Source organism: Heptranchias perlo, chromosome 23 (assembly GCF_035084215.1).
Source record: "Heptranchias perlo isolate sHepPer1 chromosome 23, sHepPer1.hap1, whole genome shotgun sequence".
NCBI lineage: Eukaryota > Metazoa > Chordata > Chondrichthyes > Hexanchiformes > Hexanchidae > Heptranchias > Heptranchias perlo.
Window position 1 is genome coordinate 4990874 of NC_090347.1, and position 16710 is coordinate 5007583.

General features: G+C 43.2%; 1 protein-coding gene across 2 annotated transcripts in view; it reads left to right on the plus strand.

Annotated features, from left to right (window-relative positions):
- The window catches only part of LOC137341028 (sodium-coupled monocarboxylate transporter 1-like), a 78185-nt gene that overhangs the window by 54783 nt on the left and 6692 nt on the right, over positions 1–16710 (plus strand). For both annotated transcript variants that reach the window (XM_068003871.1, XM_068003872.1), the window contains 5 exons: positions 205–275; positions 403–489; positions 11300–11505; positions 12554–12657; positions 14060–14160. In XM_068003871.1, coding sequence (XP_067859972.1) covers positions 205–275; positions 403–489; positions 11300–11505; positions 12554–12657; positions 14060–14160 — 569 coding nt within the window. The remainder of the gene's footprint in view (positions 1–204; positions 276–402; positions 490–11299; positions 11506–12553; positions 12658–14059; positions 14161–16710) is intronic.

Consider the following 16710-nt stretch of genomic DNA (forward strand, 5'->3'; position numbering starts at 1 on the left):
CTCAGTGAGTTTATCCAGTGAGTAGCTGAACCTCACCGACCAGAATTGCTCCAGATTTGAGCCCTGTTCTGTGTAACGTGAGCTGAACTCACCAGGCCGATTGTAGTGAGAGGAACAAATTGATGAGGAGAAGAAAATAAATGAAGTATCCCAAATGTCTACAAACAGTACTTTCCTGCTAATTTTGTTCTGTATTATATTTAGCTATGATATTTGGACTTTTGACAGTGGGTCTGGCTGCATTAACCTCTCTCTTAGAAGAAAATGTAATGCAGGTAAACACATGATAAAGTTGAAAATAATTATATAACGGATGTAGTTTAATTTATAGAATTATATTTGACAGCAATATCATTGATATTCCTGTTGGTGTAACAATGTTTCTTTAATATTTCTACTCAGCTAGCCCGAAGTGTTGATGGGTTAATTCTAGGACCTATACTGGGTGTGTTCACTCTAGGGGCTTTGTTTCCAAAAAGCAATGGCAAGGTAAGACCTTAAACTGACAATAAAACCATATTAGAGACTAGTTTTAAATACCTAGTATTTCAGTACTTCAAATTTATGTTTGAAAGAAAAACTACTGGAATACCATTAAATTCATGATTATTCGCAACCAATTCGAAAAACATGTCGACCTAGAAATTCAATGGCGCTGCGCCCGTTTTACAGGCACTAAGCCTTCAATATGGCAGGCAGTAAGCGCACACTAATTACAAGCCGAATGTGTGCCGCCGGCTATATTGGTATAGGCAAAAAAAAGGCATCCAGGGCCCACACCTAAAGCAGGCGTTGGACCCTTTGCTTATACAAATAAGGGACCTAAAGCCTGCTTGGGGCCCCTATGCAAAATTGGGATGTCATGAATGCAGCTGGCTCCAAATTCAGGTAAGTATTTTTTAAAAATGTACCTTTTTGGTGGTGGCATGCTGTGGTCTCTTTAAGGACCGTTGGTTAGGCCGCAGTAGACCTGCCTTTCTTATCTTTATACACAACTTTTCTCTCTCTGGCACTAGTACAAGGCAATACATATTTGTGGGTGGAGCCATTGAAGACACCCCAGCACCCACTTGCATGCTGCAAATTCCTTGGGGAATGCACCATAGAATCATAGAATCATAGAATCATAGAAGTTACAACATGGAAACAGGCCCTTCGGCCCAACATGTCCATGTCGCCCAGTTTATACCACTAAGCTAGTCCCAATTGCCTGCACTTGGCCCATATCCCTCGATACCCATCTTCCCCATGTAACTGTCCAAATGCTTTTTAAAAGACAAAATTGTACCCGCCTCTACTACTGCCTCTGGCAGCTCGTTCCAGACACTCACCACCCTTTGAGTGAAAAAATTGCCCCTCTGGATCCTTTTGTATCTCTCCCCTCTCACCTTAAATCTGTGCCCCCCCGTTATAGACTCCCCTACCTTTGGGAAAAGATTTTGACTATCGACCTTATCTATGCCCCTCATTATTTTATAGACTTCTATAAGATCACCCCTTAACCTCCTACTCTCCAGGGAATAAAGTCCCAGTCTGTCTAACCTCTCCCTGTAAGTCAAACCATCAAGTCCCGGTAGCATCCTAGTAAATCTTTTCTGCACTCTTTCTAGTTTAATAATATCCTTTCTATAATAGGGTGACCAGAACTGTACACAGTACTCCAAGTGTGGCCTCACCAATGCCCTGTACAACTTCAACAAGACATCCCAACTCCTGCATTCAATGTTCTGACCAATGAAACCAAGCATGCTGAATGCCTTCTTCACCACCCTATCCACCTGTGACTCCACTTTCAAGGAGCTATGAATCTGTACTCCTAGATCTCTTTGTTCGATAACTCTCCCCAACGCCCTACCATTAACGGAGTAGGTCCTGGCCCGATTCGATCTACCAAAATGCATCACCTCACATTTATCTAAATTAAACTCCATCTGCCATTCATCGGCCCACTGGCCCAATTTATCAAGATCCCGTTGCAATCCTAGATAACCTTCTTCACTGTCCACAATGCCACCAATCTTGGTGTCATCTGCAAACTTACTAACCATGCCTCCTAAATTCTCATCCAAATCATTAATATAAATAACAAATAACAGCGGACCCAGCACCGATCCCTGAGGCACACCGCTGGACACAGGCATCCAGTTTGAAAAACAACCCTCGACAACCACCCTCTGTCTTCTGTCGTCAAGCCAATTTTGTATCCAATTGGCTACCTCACCTTGGATCCCATGAGATTTAACCTTATGTAACAACCTACCATGCGGTACCTTGTCAAATGCTTTGCTGAAGTCCATGTAGACCACGTCTACTGCACAGCCCTCATCTATCTTCTTGGTTACCCCTTCAAAAAACTCAATCAAATTCGTGAGACATGATTTTCCTCTCACAAAACCATGCTGACTGTTCCTAATTAGTCCCTGCCTCTCCAAATGCCTGTAGATCCTGTCCCTCAGAATACCCTCTAACAACTTACCCACTACAGATGTCAGGCTCACTGGTCTGTAGTTCCCAGGCTTTTCCCTGCCGCCCTTCTTAAACAAAGGCACAACATTTGCTACCCTCCAATCTTCAGGCACCTCACCTGTAGCGGTGGATGATTCAAATATCTCTGCTAGGGGACCCGCAATTTCCTCCCTAACCTCCCATAACGTCCTGGGATACATTTCATCAGGTCCCGGAGATTTATCTACCTTGATGCGCGTTAAGACTTCCAGCACCTCCCTCTCTGTAATATGTACACTCCTCAAGACATCACTATTTATTTCCCCAAGTTCCCTAACATCCATGCCTTTCTCAACCGTAAATACCGATGTGAAATATTCATTCAGGATCTCACCCATCTCTTGTGGTTCCGCACATAGATGACCTTGTTGATCCTTAAGAGGCCCTACTCTCTCCCTAGTTACCCTTTTGCCCTTTATGTATTTGTAGAAGCTCTTTGGATTCACCTTTGCCTGATCTGCCAAAGCAATCTCATATCCCCTTTTTGCCCTCCTGATTTCTCTCTTAACTCTACTCCGGCAATCTCTATACTCTTCAATGGATCCACTTGATCCCAGCTGCCTATGCATGTCATATGCCTCCTTCTTATTTTTGACTAGTGCCTCAATCTCCCGAGTCATCCAAGGTTCCCTACTTCTACCAGCCTTGCCCTTCACTTTATAAGGAATGTGCTTACCCTGAACCCTGGTTAACACACTTTTGAAAGCCTCCCACTTACCAGACGTCCCTTTGCCTGCCAACAGACTCTCCCAATCAACTTCTGAAAGTTCCTGTCTAATACCATCAAAATTGGCCTTTCCCCAATTTAGAATTTTAACTTTTGGGCCAGACCTATCCTTCTCCATAGCTATCTTAAAACTAATGGAATTATGATCACTGGTCCCAAAGTGATCCCTCACTAACACTTCTGTCACCTGCCCTTCCTTATTTCCCAAGAGGAGGTCAAGTTTTGCCCCCTCTCTAGTCGGGCCATCCACATACTGAATGAGAAATTCCTCCTGAATACACTCAACAAATTTCTCTCCATCCAAGCCCCTAATGCTATGGCTGTCCCAGTCAATGTTGGGAAAGTTAAAGTCCCCTACTATTACCACCCTATTTTTCTTGCAGCTGTCTGTAATCTCCTTACATATTTGCTCCTCAATTTCCCGTTGACTATTTGGGGGTCTGTAGTACAATCCTATCAAAGTGATCTCTCCCTTCTTATTTTTCAGTTCTACCCATATGGACTCAGTGGGCGAACCCTCGGATATATCCCCTCTCACTACTGCCGTGATGTTCTCCCTAATCAAGAACGCAACTCCCCCTCCTCTCTTACCTCCTGCTCTATCTTTCCTATAGCATCTGTACCCTGGAACATTGAGCTGCCAGTCCTGCCCCTCCCTTAGCCATGTTTCAGTAATAGCTATAACATCCCAGTCCCATGTACCCATCCATGCCCTGAGTTCATCTGCCTTGCCCATCAGACTTCTTGCATTGAAATAAATGCAGTTTAATCTAGACTTCCCTTGGTCTTTGCCCTGCTTTCTCAGACCATCTGTCCGGTCATGTTCTGTACACTCTCCCTTACTGCCTTTTGTTTCTGTCACCACTTTATTTCCCACTGACTTCCTGCATCGGTTCCCATCCCCCTGCCACATTAGTTTAAACCCTCCCCAACAGCACTGGCAAACACTCCCCCTAGGACATTGGTTCCAGTCCTGCCCAGATGCAGACCGTCCAATTTGTACTGGTCCCACCTCCCCCAGAACCGGTTCCAATGGCCCAGGAATTTGAATCCCTCCAGCTTGCACCATCTCTCAAGCCACGTATTCATCTTAGCTATCCTGTCATTCCTACTCTGACTAACCCGTGGCACTGGTAGCAATCCTGAGATTACTACCTTTGAGGTCCTACTCTTTAGTTTAACTCCTAACTCCCTGAATTCAGCTTGTAGGACCTCATCCTGTTTTTTACCTATATCGTTGGTGCCTATATGCACCACGACAACTGGCTGTTCACCCTCCCCCTCCAGAATGTCCTGCAGCCGCTCCGAGACATCCTTGACCCTTGCACCAGGGAGGCAACATACCATCCTGGAGTCTCGGTTGCGTCCGCAGAAACGCCTGTCTATTCCCCTTACAATCGAGTCCCCTATCACTATAGCTCTGCCACTCTTTTTCCTGCCCTCCTGTGCAGCAGAGCCAGCCACGGTGCCATGAACCTGGCCACTGCCACCTTCCCCTGGTGAGCCATCTCCGCCAACAGTATCCAAAACGGTATACCTGTTTTGGAGGGAGATGACCGCAGGGGACCCCTGCACTGCCTTCCTACTCTTCCTCTGTCTGTTGGTCACCCATTCACTATCTCCCTCAGTAATTTTTATCTGCGGTGTGACCAACTCACTGAACGTGCTATCCACGACTTTCTCAGCATCGCGGATGCTCCAAAGTGAGTCCATCCGCAGCTCCAGAGCCGTCAAGCGGTCAAACAATAGCTGCAGCTGGACACACTTCCCGCAGGTGAAGGAATCAGGGATACAGGAAGGATCCCTGAATTCCCACATCCCACAAGAGGAACATGACACGGCGCTGGGATCTCCTGCCATGACTTAACCCTTAAATTAGCTTAAGAACAACTACAATGTCAAGAGAAAAAAAAAGGAAAGAAAAACTACTTACCACTCCCTTTAAGGAGTTTACTCCTTTAAATTGTTCTCAATTTAGAGAATGTTAACTACACTAGGGACCTTGATTCACTAAAAAATAAACGCTACTTCCTATAAGACCTGCAGACCTTCCCTTTCCTTTTACTTCAGTTACTGTAGATAAGGAGAAATACTCACCTGAACCTACTCACCAATCAGGTGCCTCCCCTGTGTCGCGTCCCGATCTGATTCCTGACGTCACTTCGAACTCGGTCGCAGCTCCGCTCGGCTCCTCTCAGCGCTCTGAAATCCCGCCTTTTATCGGACGCTCCCACCAGCCAATTGCACAGCTATGGCAGGTCTCGGGAAACAGTCAACAGTTCATCAATGTCTTCATGATTGCAGGCAAAAGAAACCCATGATAAAAAAAGTGTTTGAAAATTGGAAGAGCCACATCAGATCTCAAGCCTTTGACAGGTCTTGAAGAACTGACATAGACTACTCCATGGTCCCCATTTTAAGGGCTTGCTGGTGGCACAGTTAATAGCCCCACAGCTCCTTCCCAATTGCTATTGTTCCAAGTCCCTTTTTAAAAAGTGTCCATGACCCTATGTCAACTACCTTTTTTAGGAGTCTGGTCTACTTACCACTATCCTGTGGGGGAAAGAAGTTTTTTCCAATCCCTCACCTTCTTGAGGCTTGTGAATTTTTAACTTGTATATTCTAACCCTATACTTATTGCCTAAATTAAATAGTTTGCTAATTTGAATCATATCTGTTGCTTTCTTACATAACAAGTGACTACACTTCAAAAGTAATTAATTGGCTGTGAAGGACTTTGGAATGTTCTGAGGATGTGAAAGGTGCTAGAAATATGCAAGTTCATTCTTTTGCTTGTTCCTTCTTTCATTGTTTTAAAGACTTATAGCATGTTTACCCTCAGTTTTCTTTTCTCAAGTGAAAGTAAGTTTACATGCTTGAGCCTTTCCTCATGATTTGGTCCCCTAAGGCCTGAAATCATAAGAACATAAGAAATAGGAGCAAGAGTAGGCTATACATCCCCTCGAGCCTGCACCGCCATTCAATAAGATCATGACTGATCTTCGACCTCAACTCCACTTTCCTGCCCGATCCCCATATCCCTTGATTCCCATTCAGTCCAAAAATCTATCTATCTCAGCCTTGAATATACTCAACGACTGAGCATCCACAGCCCTCTGGGGTAGAGAATTCCAAAGACTCACAAACCTCTGAGTGAAGACATCCCTCCTCATCTCAGTCTTAAGTGGCCGACCCCTTATCCTGAGACTATGTCCCCTAGTTCTAGACTCTCCAACCAAGGGAAGCAACCTCTCAGCATCTACCCTGTCAAGCCCCCTCAGAATCTTACATGTTTCAATGAGATCACCTCCCATTCTTCTAAACTCTAGAGAGTATAGGCCCATTCTACTCAATCTCTCCTCATAGGACAACTCTCTCATCCCAGAAATCAATCTAGTGAACCTTCATTGCGCCGCCTCTAAGGCAAGTATATCCTTCCTTAGATAAGGAGACCAAAACTGTACACAGTACTCCAGGTGTGGTCTCACCAAAGTCCTGCACAATTGTAGCAAGACTTCCTTACTCTTGTACTCTAATGCCCTTGCAATAAAGGCCAACATGCCATTTGCCTTCCTAATGCTTGCTGTACCTGCATGCTAACTTTCTGTGTTTCTTGTGCAAGGATACCCAAATCTCTCTGAACACCAACATTTAATAGTTTCTCACTATTTAAAAAATATTCTGTTTTTCTATTCTTCCTACCAAAGTGAATAATATCACATTTCCCCACATTATACTCCATCTGCCACCTTCTTGCCCACTCACTTAACCTGTCCATATCCCTTTGCAGACTCTTTGTGTCCTTCTCACAGTTTACTTTCCCACCTAGCTTTGTATCTTCAGCAAATGTGGATACATTACACTTGGTCCCTTCATCTAAGTCATTAATATAGATTGTAAATAGCTGAAGCCCAAGCACAGATCCTTGCGGCACTCCACTAGTTATAGCCTGCCAACCTGAAAATGACCCGTTTATCCCTACTCTCTGTTTTCTGTCCGTTAACCAATCCTCTATCCATGCTAATATATTATCCCCAACCCCATGAGCCCTTATCTTGTGTAACAGCCTTTTATGTGGCACCTTATCGAATGCCTTTTGAAAATCCAAATATACTACATCCACTGGTTCCCCTTTATCTACCCTGCTAGTTGCATCCTCAAAAAACTCTAAGAAATTTGTCAAACATGATTTCCCTTTCACAAAACCGTGTTGACTCTGCCTAATCATATTATGATTTTCTAAGTGCCCTGTTAGCATTTCCTTAATAATGGATTCCAGCATTTTCCCAACGATTGATGTCAGGCTAATTAGCCTGTAGTTCCCTGTTTTCTCTCTCTCTCCTTTCTTGAATAGCGATGTTACATTTGCTACCTTCCAATCCACGGGGACTGTTATAGAATCTAGGGAATTTTGGAAGATCACAACCAATGCATCCACTATCTCTGCAGCCACCTCTTTTAGGATATAGGCCATCAGGTCCAGGGGATTTAATGGCTTTTAGTCCCATTAGTTTCTCTAGTTCTTTTTCTCTACTGACGTTAACTACTTTAAGTTCCTCACTCTTATTAGTCCCTTGGTTCCCCACTATTTCTGGTATGCTTTTTGTGTCTTCTACTGTGAAGACAGATACAAAATATTTGTTTAACGTCTCTGCCATTTCCTTATTCCCCATTATAATTTCTTCTGTCTCAGCCTCTAAGGGACCAACGTTTACTTTTGCTACTCTCTTCCTTTTTCCATACTTGTAGAAGCTCTTACAATCTGTTTTTATATTTCTTGCTAGTTTACTCTCATTCTATTTTCTCCCTTTTTATCAATTTTTTGGTCATCCTTTGTTGGTTTCTAAATCTCTCCCAGTCCTCAGGCTTACTACTCTTCTTCGCAACATTATAAACCTCTTCTTCTAATCTAATACTATCCTTAACTTCTTTAGTTAGCCACGGATAGATCACTTTTCCCCTGGAGTTTTTATTTCTCAATGGAATGTATGTTCATTGAGAATGATAAAATATTTCTTTAAATGTTTGCCATTGCTTATCTACCGTCATAGCTTTTAATCTAATTTCCCAATCTACCTTTGACAACTTGCCCCTCATACCTATGTCATTGGCTTTGTTTAAGTTTAAGACTCTAGTTTCGGACTTAAGTACGTCTATCATATTATGATCACTCTTCCCAGGAGGATCCTTTACTATGAGATTACTAATTAACCCTGTCTCATTACACAAGACAAGATCTAAAATAGCCTGTTCCCTGGTTGGTTCCACGAAATATATAAAATTTTAACAGGACTAGAGAGACTAGATGCAGGGAGGATGTTCCCGATGGCTGGGGAGTCCAGAACCAGGGGTCACAGTCTCAGGATACGGGGTATGCCATTTAGAACCGAGACGAGGAGAAATTTCTTCACTCAGAGGGTGGTGAACCTGTGGAATTCTCTACCACAGAAGGCAGTGGAGGCCAAGTCATTAAATATATTCAAGAAGGAGATAGATATATTTCTTAATGCTAAAGGGATCAAGGGATTTGGGGAAAAAGCGGGAACAGGGTACTGAGTTTGACGATTAGCCATGATCATTTTGAATGGCAGAGCAGGCCCAAAGGGCCGAATGGCGTACTCTTGCTCCTATTTTCTATGATTCTACGATGCATTGTTCTAGGAAACTGACTCGAATGCATTCCATGAACTCGTCCCCCAGACTACCTTTGCCAATTTGATTTGTCCAGTCTATATGAAGATTAAAGTCCCCCACAATTATTGCACTACCTTTGTTACATGCTCCTATTATTTCTTGAATACTACTCTGTCCAATGGTATAGTTACTGTTAGGGTGCCTATAAACTACTCCCACCAGTGTTTCCTGCCCCTTGTTATTTCTTATTTCCATCCATAATGATTCTACTTCCTGATTTTCCGAGCCATGATACTTTCTCACTACTGTCCTTATGTCATCCTTTATTATCAGGTCTACCCCTCACCCCTCTCCTTTCTGCCTGTCTTTTTGAAACGTCAAGTACCCTGGAATATTGGCCACCTTGCAACCACGTCTCTGTAATGGCTATTAGATCAAACCTATTTATCTCTGTTTGTGCCACTAATTCATCTATCTTGTTACGAATGCTTCATGCATTCAGATGAAAGAGTATTTAATTTTAACCTTTTACCATTTTTCCCTGCTTTGACTTTATTCACTGAAGCACTATTACGTTAAACACTCTGTCCCTTCCTGTCACCCTCTGCTTATCTTTACCCAAATCGCTACACTGCTCTATTGCCTTGACTTTTCTCTTTAGATTTCTAAATTTCCCCTCACCTGACCCCTCCCCCCCCACCTTTTTAGTTTAAAGCCCTTTCTACAGCCCTAGTTATTCGATTCATCAGGACACTGGTCCCAGCTCGTTTTAAGTGGAGCCCATCCCTACAGAACAGCTCCCTCTTTCCCAGTACTGGTGCCAGTGCTCCATGAATCGAAACCCCTGTCTCCCACACCACTCTTTGAGTCATGCATTTAACTCTCCGATCCGTTTGACCCTATGCCAATTTGCATGTGGCTCAGGTAGTGATCCAGAGATTATTACCTTTGAGGTTCTGCTTATTAATTAAGACCCGAGCTCCTCAAACTGTCTCAGCAGAACCCCATTCTTAGTTCTACCTATGTCGTTGGTTCCTACGTGGACCACGACAACTGGTCATCCCTGGTTAATCTTCTGTCATCCCTTTTTACTTGACTACACCTTTATTTTGAGGTACGGTGACCAACACTGCATGTCATATTGCAGTGATGTGGAGATGCCAGTGATGGACTGGGGTGGACAAATGTAAGGAATCTTACAACACCAGGTTATAGTTCAACAGTAAAACTGTTGGACTATAACCTGGTGTTGTAAGATTCCTTACATTTGTCATATTGCAGAACTGGCCTCACTATTGATCTGTGCAATATTAGTTTAACCTGTCAAACTTTGTGTTGCGTGAATAGTTCAATTTCCTCCAGACGGACTCCAGTGTCGCACTTGCTTATTAATAGTTGTTTCACACTGACCAGATCCTTTCAGTGTATGATCAATGATCAATCCCAAAATATTTAGATGAGGCCTGACCATGTAAGTGGTTTTGGCTGGAATCATCGGGCATAAGTAGCACACACCCCACCCACCACCCGCTCGATGTGCTCTTCAGTTAAAAATTGCCCAATCATTCTCCTTTCTACTCATTATCTACTCGTATAGCTTCATGTATTCAGCAAAACTAACATTCTAACTGTTCTATTATATTTAATTTATCAGTGTTAAAATTAATACTTTTAGCATCCGATTGTAGAATGTAAAAAGCATTTGCATTTAACTTGCCTGTCTGTGTGCCAGAGCTAAGTGAGTTTAGTTAGGACTTACCTCTGTTATAAGTAGAAGGAAACTGACACTACAGGGCCGATTTTAACTTTAGGTGACAACATGTGAGTGGTGGGTCGAGTGCATCTGCCGGCGCCCGTAGTTACCACTATGAGGCCCAAGCCATTTTGAGGCCCGAGTTTCATTTACATGCAGCCCGTGAGCTGTGAGCGCCCCGCTGCTGCTCACCAGCTGTGGGAGGGCATGAAATCGGCCGGCTCACCAAAGCCGGTTGGGGGGGGAGGTGCGGTGAGGAGGACTCACATGGGCTAGTTGCAGACTGGACTTTTTTTTTGTGAGATTAATAGATTTTTGTTAGGCAAGGGTAACGGAACCCAGGTGAGTGGATGGAGTTAAGATCAGCCATGATTTAATTGAATGGCCGAACAGGCTCGAGGTGGTTAATGGCCTACTCCTGTTGCTATGTTCCTATATTCCCAGATTGGTGGAAACCCCTGGAAAAACGGAGTACATGTTTATGCTATTTCTCTGGGGTTTCTGCCAAAGTTATGACAGCAGATTGGGAGAAACCCTGCAGAAATTCCAGGCATTTGTGTCAGATGAATGCATATCTATTTCCAATGAACTGGTAATATTCACTGAAGCTGGCCACTGCAATCAAAAATGGTATTCGTACTGTCCTGAAAATATCCTTTTCTTTATTTCATTTCTCCCAGGGAGCGTTTGTGGGTATGCTCGTTAGTTTTAGCTTTTCTGTGTTTTTGGGAATCGGTTCTCAAATGTACCCACCTGCTGCTAAATTCACAAGGAAACTCAAGACATCAACAGCAGGCTGCCCGCTACCTAATGTCACCACCTCAAGCCCCGTGAATGTAACATCTTTAGTCACAACCATGGTAACATATCCAACACCAGACAAAACGTAAGTCATTCGGGTTTTTATTTTTTAAAATTTGTTTGTTAAAACCATGTATGAATATAACGTAAGATACAGCATGATTCTGCAGTTTGCACAGACAATAAAACAGCAAAATCAATACTGTGAATAATTCATTCCAGCCTCAGGAGTGGGAACTCCCAGCACAACCACATCTTTGTTGTTTTTCTGGGGGTTCTGCCAGTCTCCCACTGGAGTTATGGCAGGAGACCAGCAGAACCCAAGAGGAATAACTAAACGTAATGTTGATGCGATAATATACATTCTGACTCAGTTCCCCAAATAAAGTCTTACGGGGTGGGTTGGGTACGGGGTATGCACGAACCCCAAAGCAGGCGGCAGAGTCCAGGAACGTGGAGGCCCAGCCAATCTTAACAGCCAGGCCTCATTACCATAACTTTAATCGGAGTCCCGTCCGAACCCAGCCAGCTGCATTACCTGGCAAAGTTCGCAGGCAGGAGGCCACAGCTGCAGACCTGCGGGATCGGTCCCCGGCATTCAGGTAAGTGGTATGGGGGGGATTGGGGGTTGAAGGTGATCAGGGGAGGGGGGAAGCCCGAGGGAAGGAAGGCCCAAGGTTTCCTTGTGAGGCCTGGAGAAGCACTCCTGGACCACAAGGAAACCTAAGAAAATTTAAAACTTACCTTCCTGGGCCTCTTCTGACCTATGAACCACCTCCTGGCAGATTAGGCCTGAAGAGGGAGCCGTCTCTGCTCCATCGCTCAGGGATCAGACTAAAATAACAGATCGGGACCCGACCTGAATACTTAAAGAGGGCCCTGCCAGTTTGGGATGGGTGTCCTGCTCGCCTGCTGTAAAGAGCAGGTTAATGTCGGGACACGGCAGGAAGGCAGCAGAATCGGAGGGGGTAAGTCATTCCCCTCATTTTAACTGCCCCTCGCCTGGTTTCTGCTAAGCAGGAGGAGTTAAAATCGGGGCCCAAAGTCTCAGAACTTTGATTTTGTAATAACGTAATAAACTAAATATACAATATGGAATGTCTATTATCAGTAACTTTTAAAATATATTCTAGGGCCAGCATAATGGAAAATATCTGCTCCTTGTCCTATGGATACTATACCCCAGTTGGTTGCCTGGCTACAATTATAATAGGTTTGCTAGTCAGTATGGTTACTGGTAAGTAAAGTAAAATTATATAATTTTGAAACTGGACACAGGTGCTAGTTGGAACTTAAGACTTGGTTGATGCGTTTGTGATGATAATACCTCATTCACTTCACTCTTCTGTTTTATAAAGTGCATGCACGTTGTACACCACATTTCAATAATCTTATTGCATAGTTCACAGTTTTGACAGTTCATTCTCTAAGAGGTCCAAGTGTACAGGTAAGAAACCATTTAGTGTAGCGGAGATTGTCGAAGAAGTGGGCTAAGATAGCTTATCCTGTAGACCTATATTAAGCGAAGCTTAATTAAGTGTTTGGTTTGATTTAAATGGGGCGGAACACTAGCATTGTTCTGCTACCAGTTTAATATAGATTTTTTTTTTAAATTATCAATTATCTAAAAGGTTAAAACATACATTAAAATCTCTTCATTGTGGGAAAATAGTTTCTTTCGCTTACAATGGCAACATAAAGCCTTTCTTCCAAACACTTCAGTCAAATTTGCATGGCAAAAAGCACTTAGAGGGTTATATTTCTTTCTATACAAATCGAGAAATTTAATACTGCAATACAAATTTTCAGTTTCCTTTGCTGAATGATTACATTTTTGTGGCATGGATCTGTAAAATCTTATTAGGGCTAATGAATGTAAGGTATTTGTTTTAACTCCCTTAACTCTTTAGGGTAATCAGAGGTAAGAATCAATCAAGGTTTATCACTTTTGTAATTATTCGTTTTATTAACATTCAAATACAAGAAGTTTTACGGATAGAGATTCATCCAACCTTTAAGTCAGTAGTACAACACGAAACTCAGAATTGCCAATTCTTCTGCTTTGTGAGACTAAGAGGTTAATAATCCATTGATATCCAGCTTGGTGATCTTCTGGACTGTCTCTAGTCGGTCTCTGGTCACTTCGTGGACTGTCCATGCAGGCTGTCTTTCTGGGTTGTCTCGCGGACTGTCTCTGGTCGGTCTCGCAGGCCGTCTAGGGGGCCGTCTCACGGGCTGTCTCTGGTCGGTCTCGCGGACTGTCGCGCGGACTGTCTCCTCGAACTTACCAAGATAGTTGGTTTTATACCCTCTTGCTAGTGCAAAACAAGCTTTAACCTTCTGGACAGTCTGCTGAATAAGACTTTTCGAATGTAGCCAACCTTCCCAGCCTTGAACAGTCAGTTTCAGGTCATTAATCCAGGTTTCTAGCCAATCCTTTTAGTTTCCTTAAATCTAGTATTTTGGTTTTATATTGAAATGTCCAAAATCCTTTAAGTCAGTAGTACAATGTGAAACTCAGAATGGCCAATTCTTTTGGGAATAACATTGTATCCAAAAGTTAGAAACTTCAATCTTGTCTTTGTTGCAGTTAGTTCAATGTGGTACCATCCTTAATGACCCTATTCTCTTTAACACAGGAGGAGCGAAGGATGTAGATCAAGCTCTCATTGCACCTATGTTTCATACCATTCACGAGTTCATCTTCAAAAAGGAACCAGCAGCACCATTACCTGAATCAGTAAGATGACTGTTTCACTGGACCTCCAGTGGATCATTAGATTTGGATTTAATAGCTTGGCCATTTAAACATATTAACGTGATCAAACTGCTTAACTTTATAGCAGCCACTTGTAGATGTATCACTTGTAGACTAGGGTTCTGCCACATTTCAGCCAGCAAGAGTTCATTCCTTTAGTGATCCTGATTTTAACCCTCAATACAATATCTCATAGACAAATTGACTTCATTTTTCTCACATTCCTAGGCATCCATATGCTTTTTTTTGCAGCTTTTGGTTTTAGCCTTGGCTCAGTGGTAGCACTCTCACCTCTGAGTCAGAAGGTTGTGGGTTCAAGTCCCCTTTCAGAGACTTAAGCACATAATGCAAGGTTGACACTCCACTGCAGTACTGAGAGAGTGCTGCAATGTCGGAGGTACTGTCTTTCAGATGAGATGTTAAACCTAGAACCTGTCTTCTCAGGAGGACGTAAAATATCCCATAGCACTTTTCCAAGAAGAGCAGGGAGTTCTCCCATTGTCCAGGCCAGTATTTATCCCTCAACTGACACCACCAAAATATGTTATATAGTCATTTGTCTCATTGCTGTTTGTGGGAACTTGCTATGTGCAAATTGGCTGCCATGTTTCCTTACATTATATCAGTGATTGCACTTCAAAGTTACTTAATTGGCTGTAAAGTGCTTTCGGATATCCTGAGGTAGTGATAGGCGCTATATAAATGCAAGTTCGTTCTTTCCTTCTAGCTTTATAAAATTGTCCTTCTACTTTTAAAGATTTGTACACCTGAACCCCTAAGTCTCTCTGCTCTATTCATTTCAAAATTTTAACATTTAAAATATATATATCCTTTTCTCATTCTTCTTTCCAAAATGTATTATCTCACACTTTCAAGTAGAGTCATAGAGTCATAGAAGTTTACAACATGGAAACAGGCCCTTCGGCCCAACATGTCCATGTCGCCCAGTTTATACCACTAAGCTAGTCCCAATTGCCTGCACTTGGCCCATATCCCTCTATACCCATCTTACCCATGTAACTGTCCAAATGCTTTTTAAAAGACAAAATTGTACCCGCCTCTACTACTGCCTCTGGCAGCTCGTTCCAGACACTCACCACCCTTTGAGTGAAAAAATTGCCCCTCTGGACCCTTTTGTATCTCTCCCCTCTCACCTTAAATCTATGTCCCCTCGTTATAGACTCCCCTAACTTTGGGAAAAGATTTTGACTATCTACCTTATCTATGCCCCTCATTATTTTATAGACTTCTATAAGATCACCCCTTAACCTCCTACTCTCCAGGGAAAAAAGTCCCAGTCTATCTAACCTCTCCCTATAAGTCAAACCATCAAGTCCCGGTAGCATCCTAGTAAATCTTTTCTGCACTCTTTCTAGTTTAATAATATCCTTTCTATAATAGGGTGACCAGAACTGTACACAGTATTCCAAGTGTGGCCTTACTAATGTCTTGTACAACTTCAACAAAACATCCCAACTCCTGTATTCAATGTTCTGACCAATGAAACCAAGCATGCCGAATGCCTTCTTCACCACCCTATCCACTTGTGACTCCACTTTCAAGGAGCTATGAACCTGTACTCCTAGATCTCTTTGTTCTATAACTCTCCCCAACGCCCTACCATTAACGGAGTAGGTCCTGGCCCGATTCGATCTACCAAAATGCATCACCTCACATTTATCTAAATTAAACTCCATCTGCCATTCATCGGCCCACTGGCCCAATTGATCAAGATCCCGTTGCAATCCTAGATAACCTTCTTCACTGTCCACAATGCCACCAATCTTGGTGTCATCTGCAAACTTACTAACCATGCCTCCTAAATTCTCATCCAAATCATTAATATAAATAACAAATAACAGCGGACCCAGCACCGATCCCTGAGGCACACCGCTGGTCACAGGCCTCCAGTTTGAAAAACAACCCTCGACAACCACCCTCTGTCTTCTGTCGTCAAGCCAATTTTGTATCCAATTGGCTACCTCACCTTGGGTCCCGTGAGATTTAACCTTATGTAACAACCTACCATGCGGTACCTTGTCAAAGGCTTTGCTAAAGTCCATGTAGACCACGTCTACTGCACAGCCCTCATCGATCTTCTTGGTTACCCCTTCAAAAAACTCAAGCAAATTCGTGAGACATGATTTTCCTTTCACAAAACCATGCTGACTGTTCCTAATCAGTCCCTGCCTCTCCAAATGCCTGTCGATCCTGTCTCTCAGAATACCCTCTAACAACTTACCCACTACAGATGTCAGGCTCACCGGTCTGTAGTTCCCAGGCTTTTCCCTGCCGCCCTTCTAAACAAAGGCACAACATTTGCTACCCTCCAATCTTCAGGCACCTCACCTCTAGCTGTCGATGATTCAAAAATCTCTGCTAGGGGACCCGCAATTTCCTCCCTAACCTCCCATAACGTCCTGGGATACATTTCATCAGGTCCCGGAGATTTATCTACCTTGATGCGCGTTAAGACGTCCAGCACCTCCCTCTCTGTAATATGTACACTCCTTAAGACATCACTATTTATTT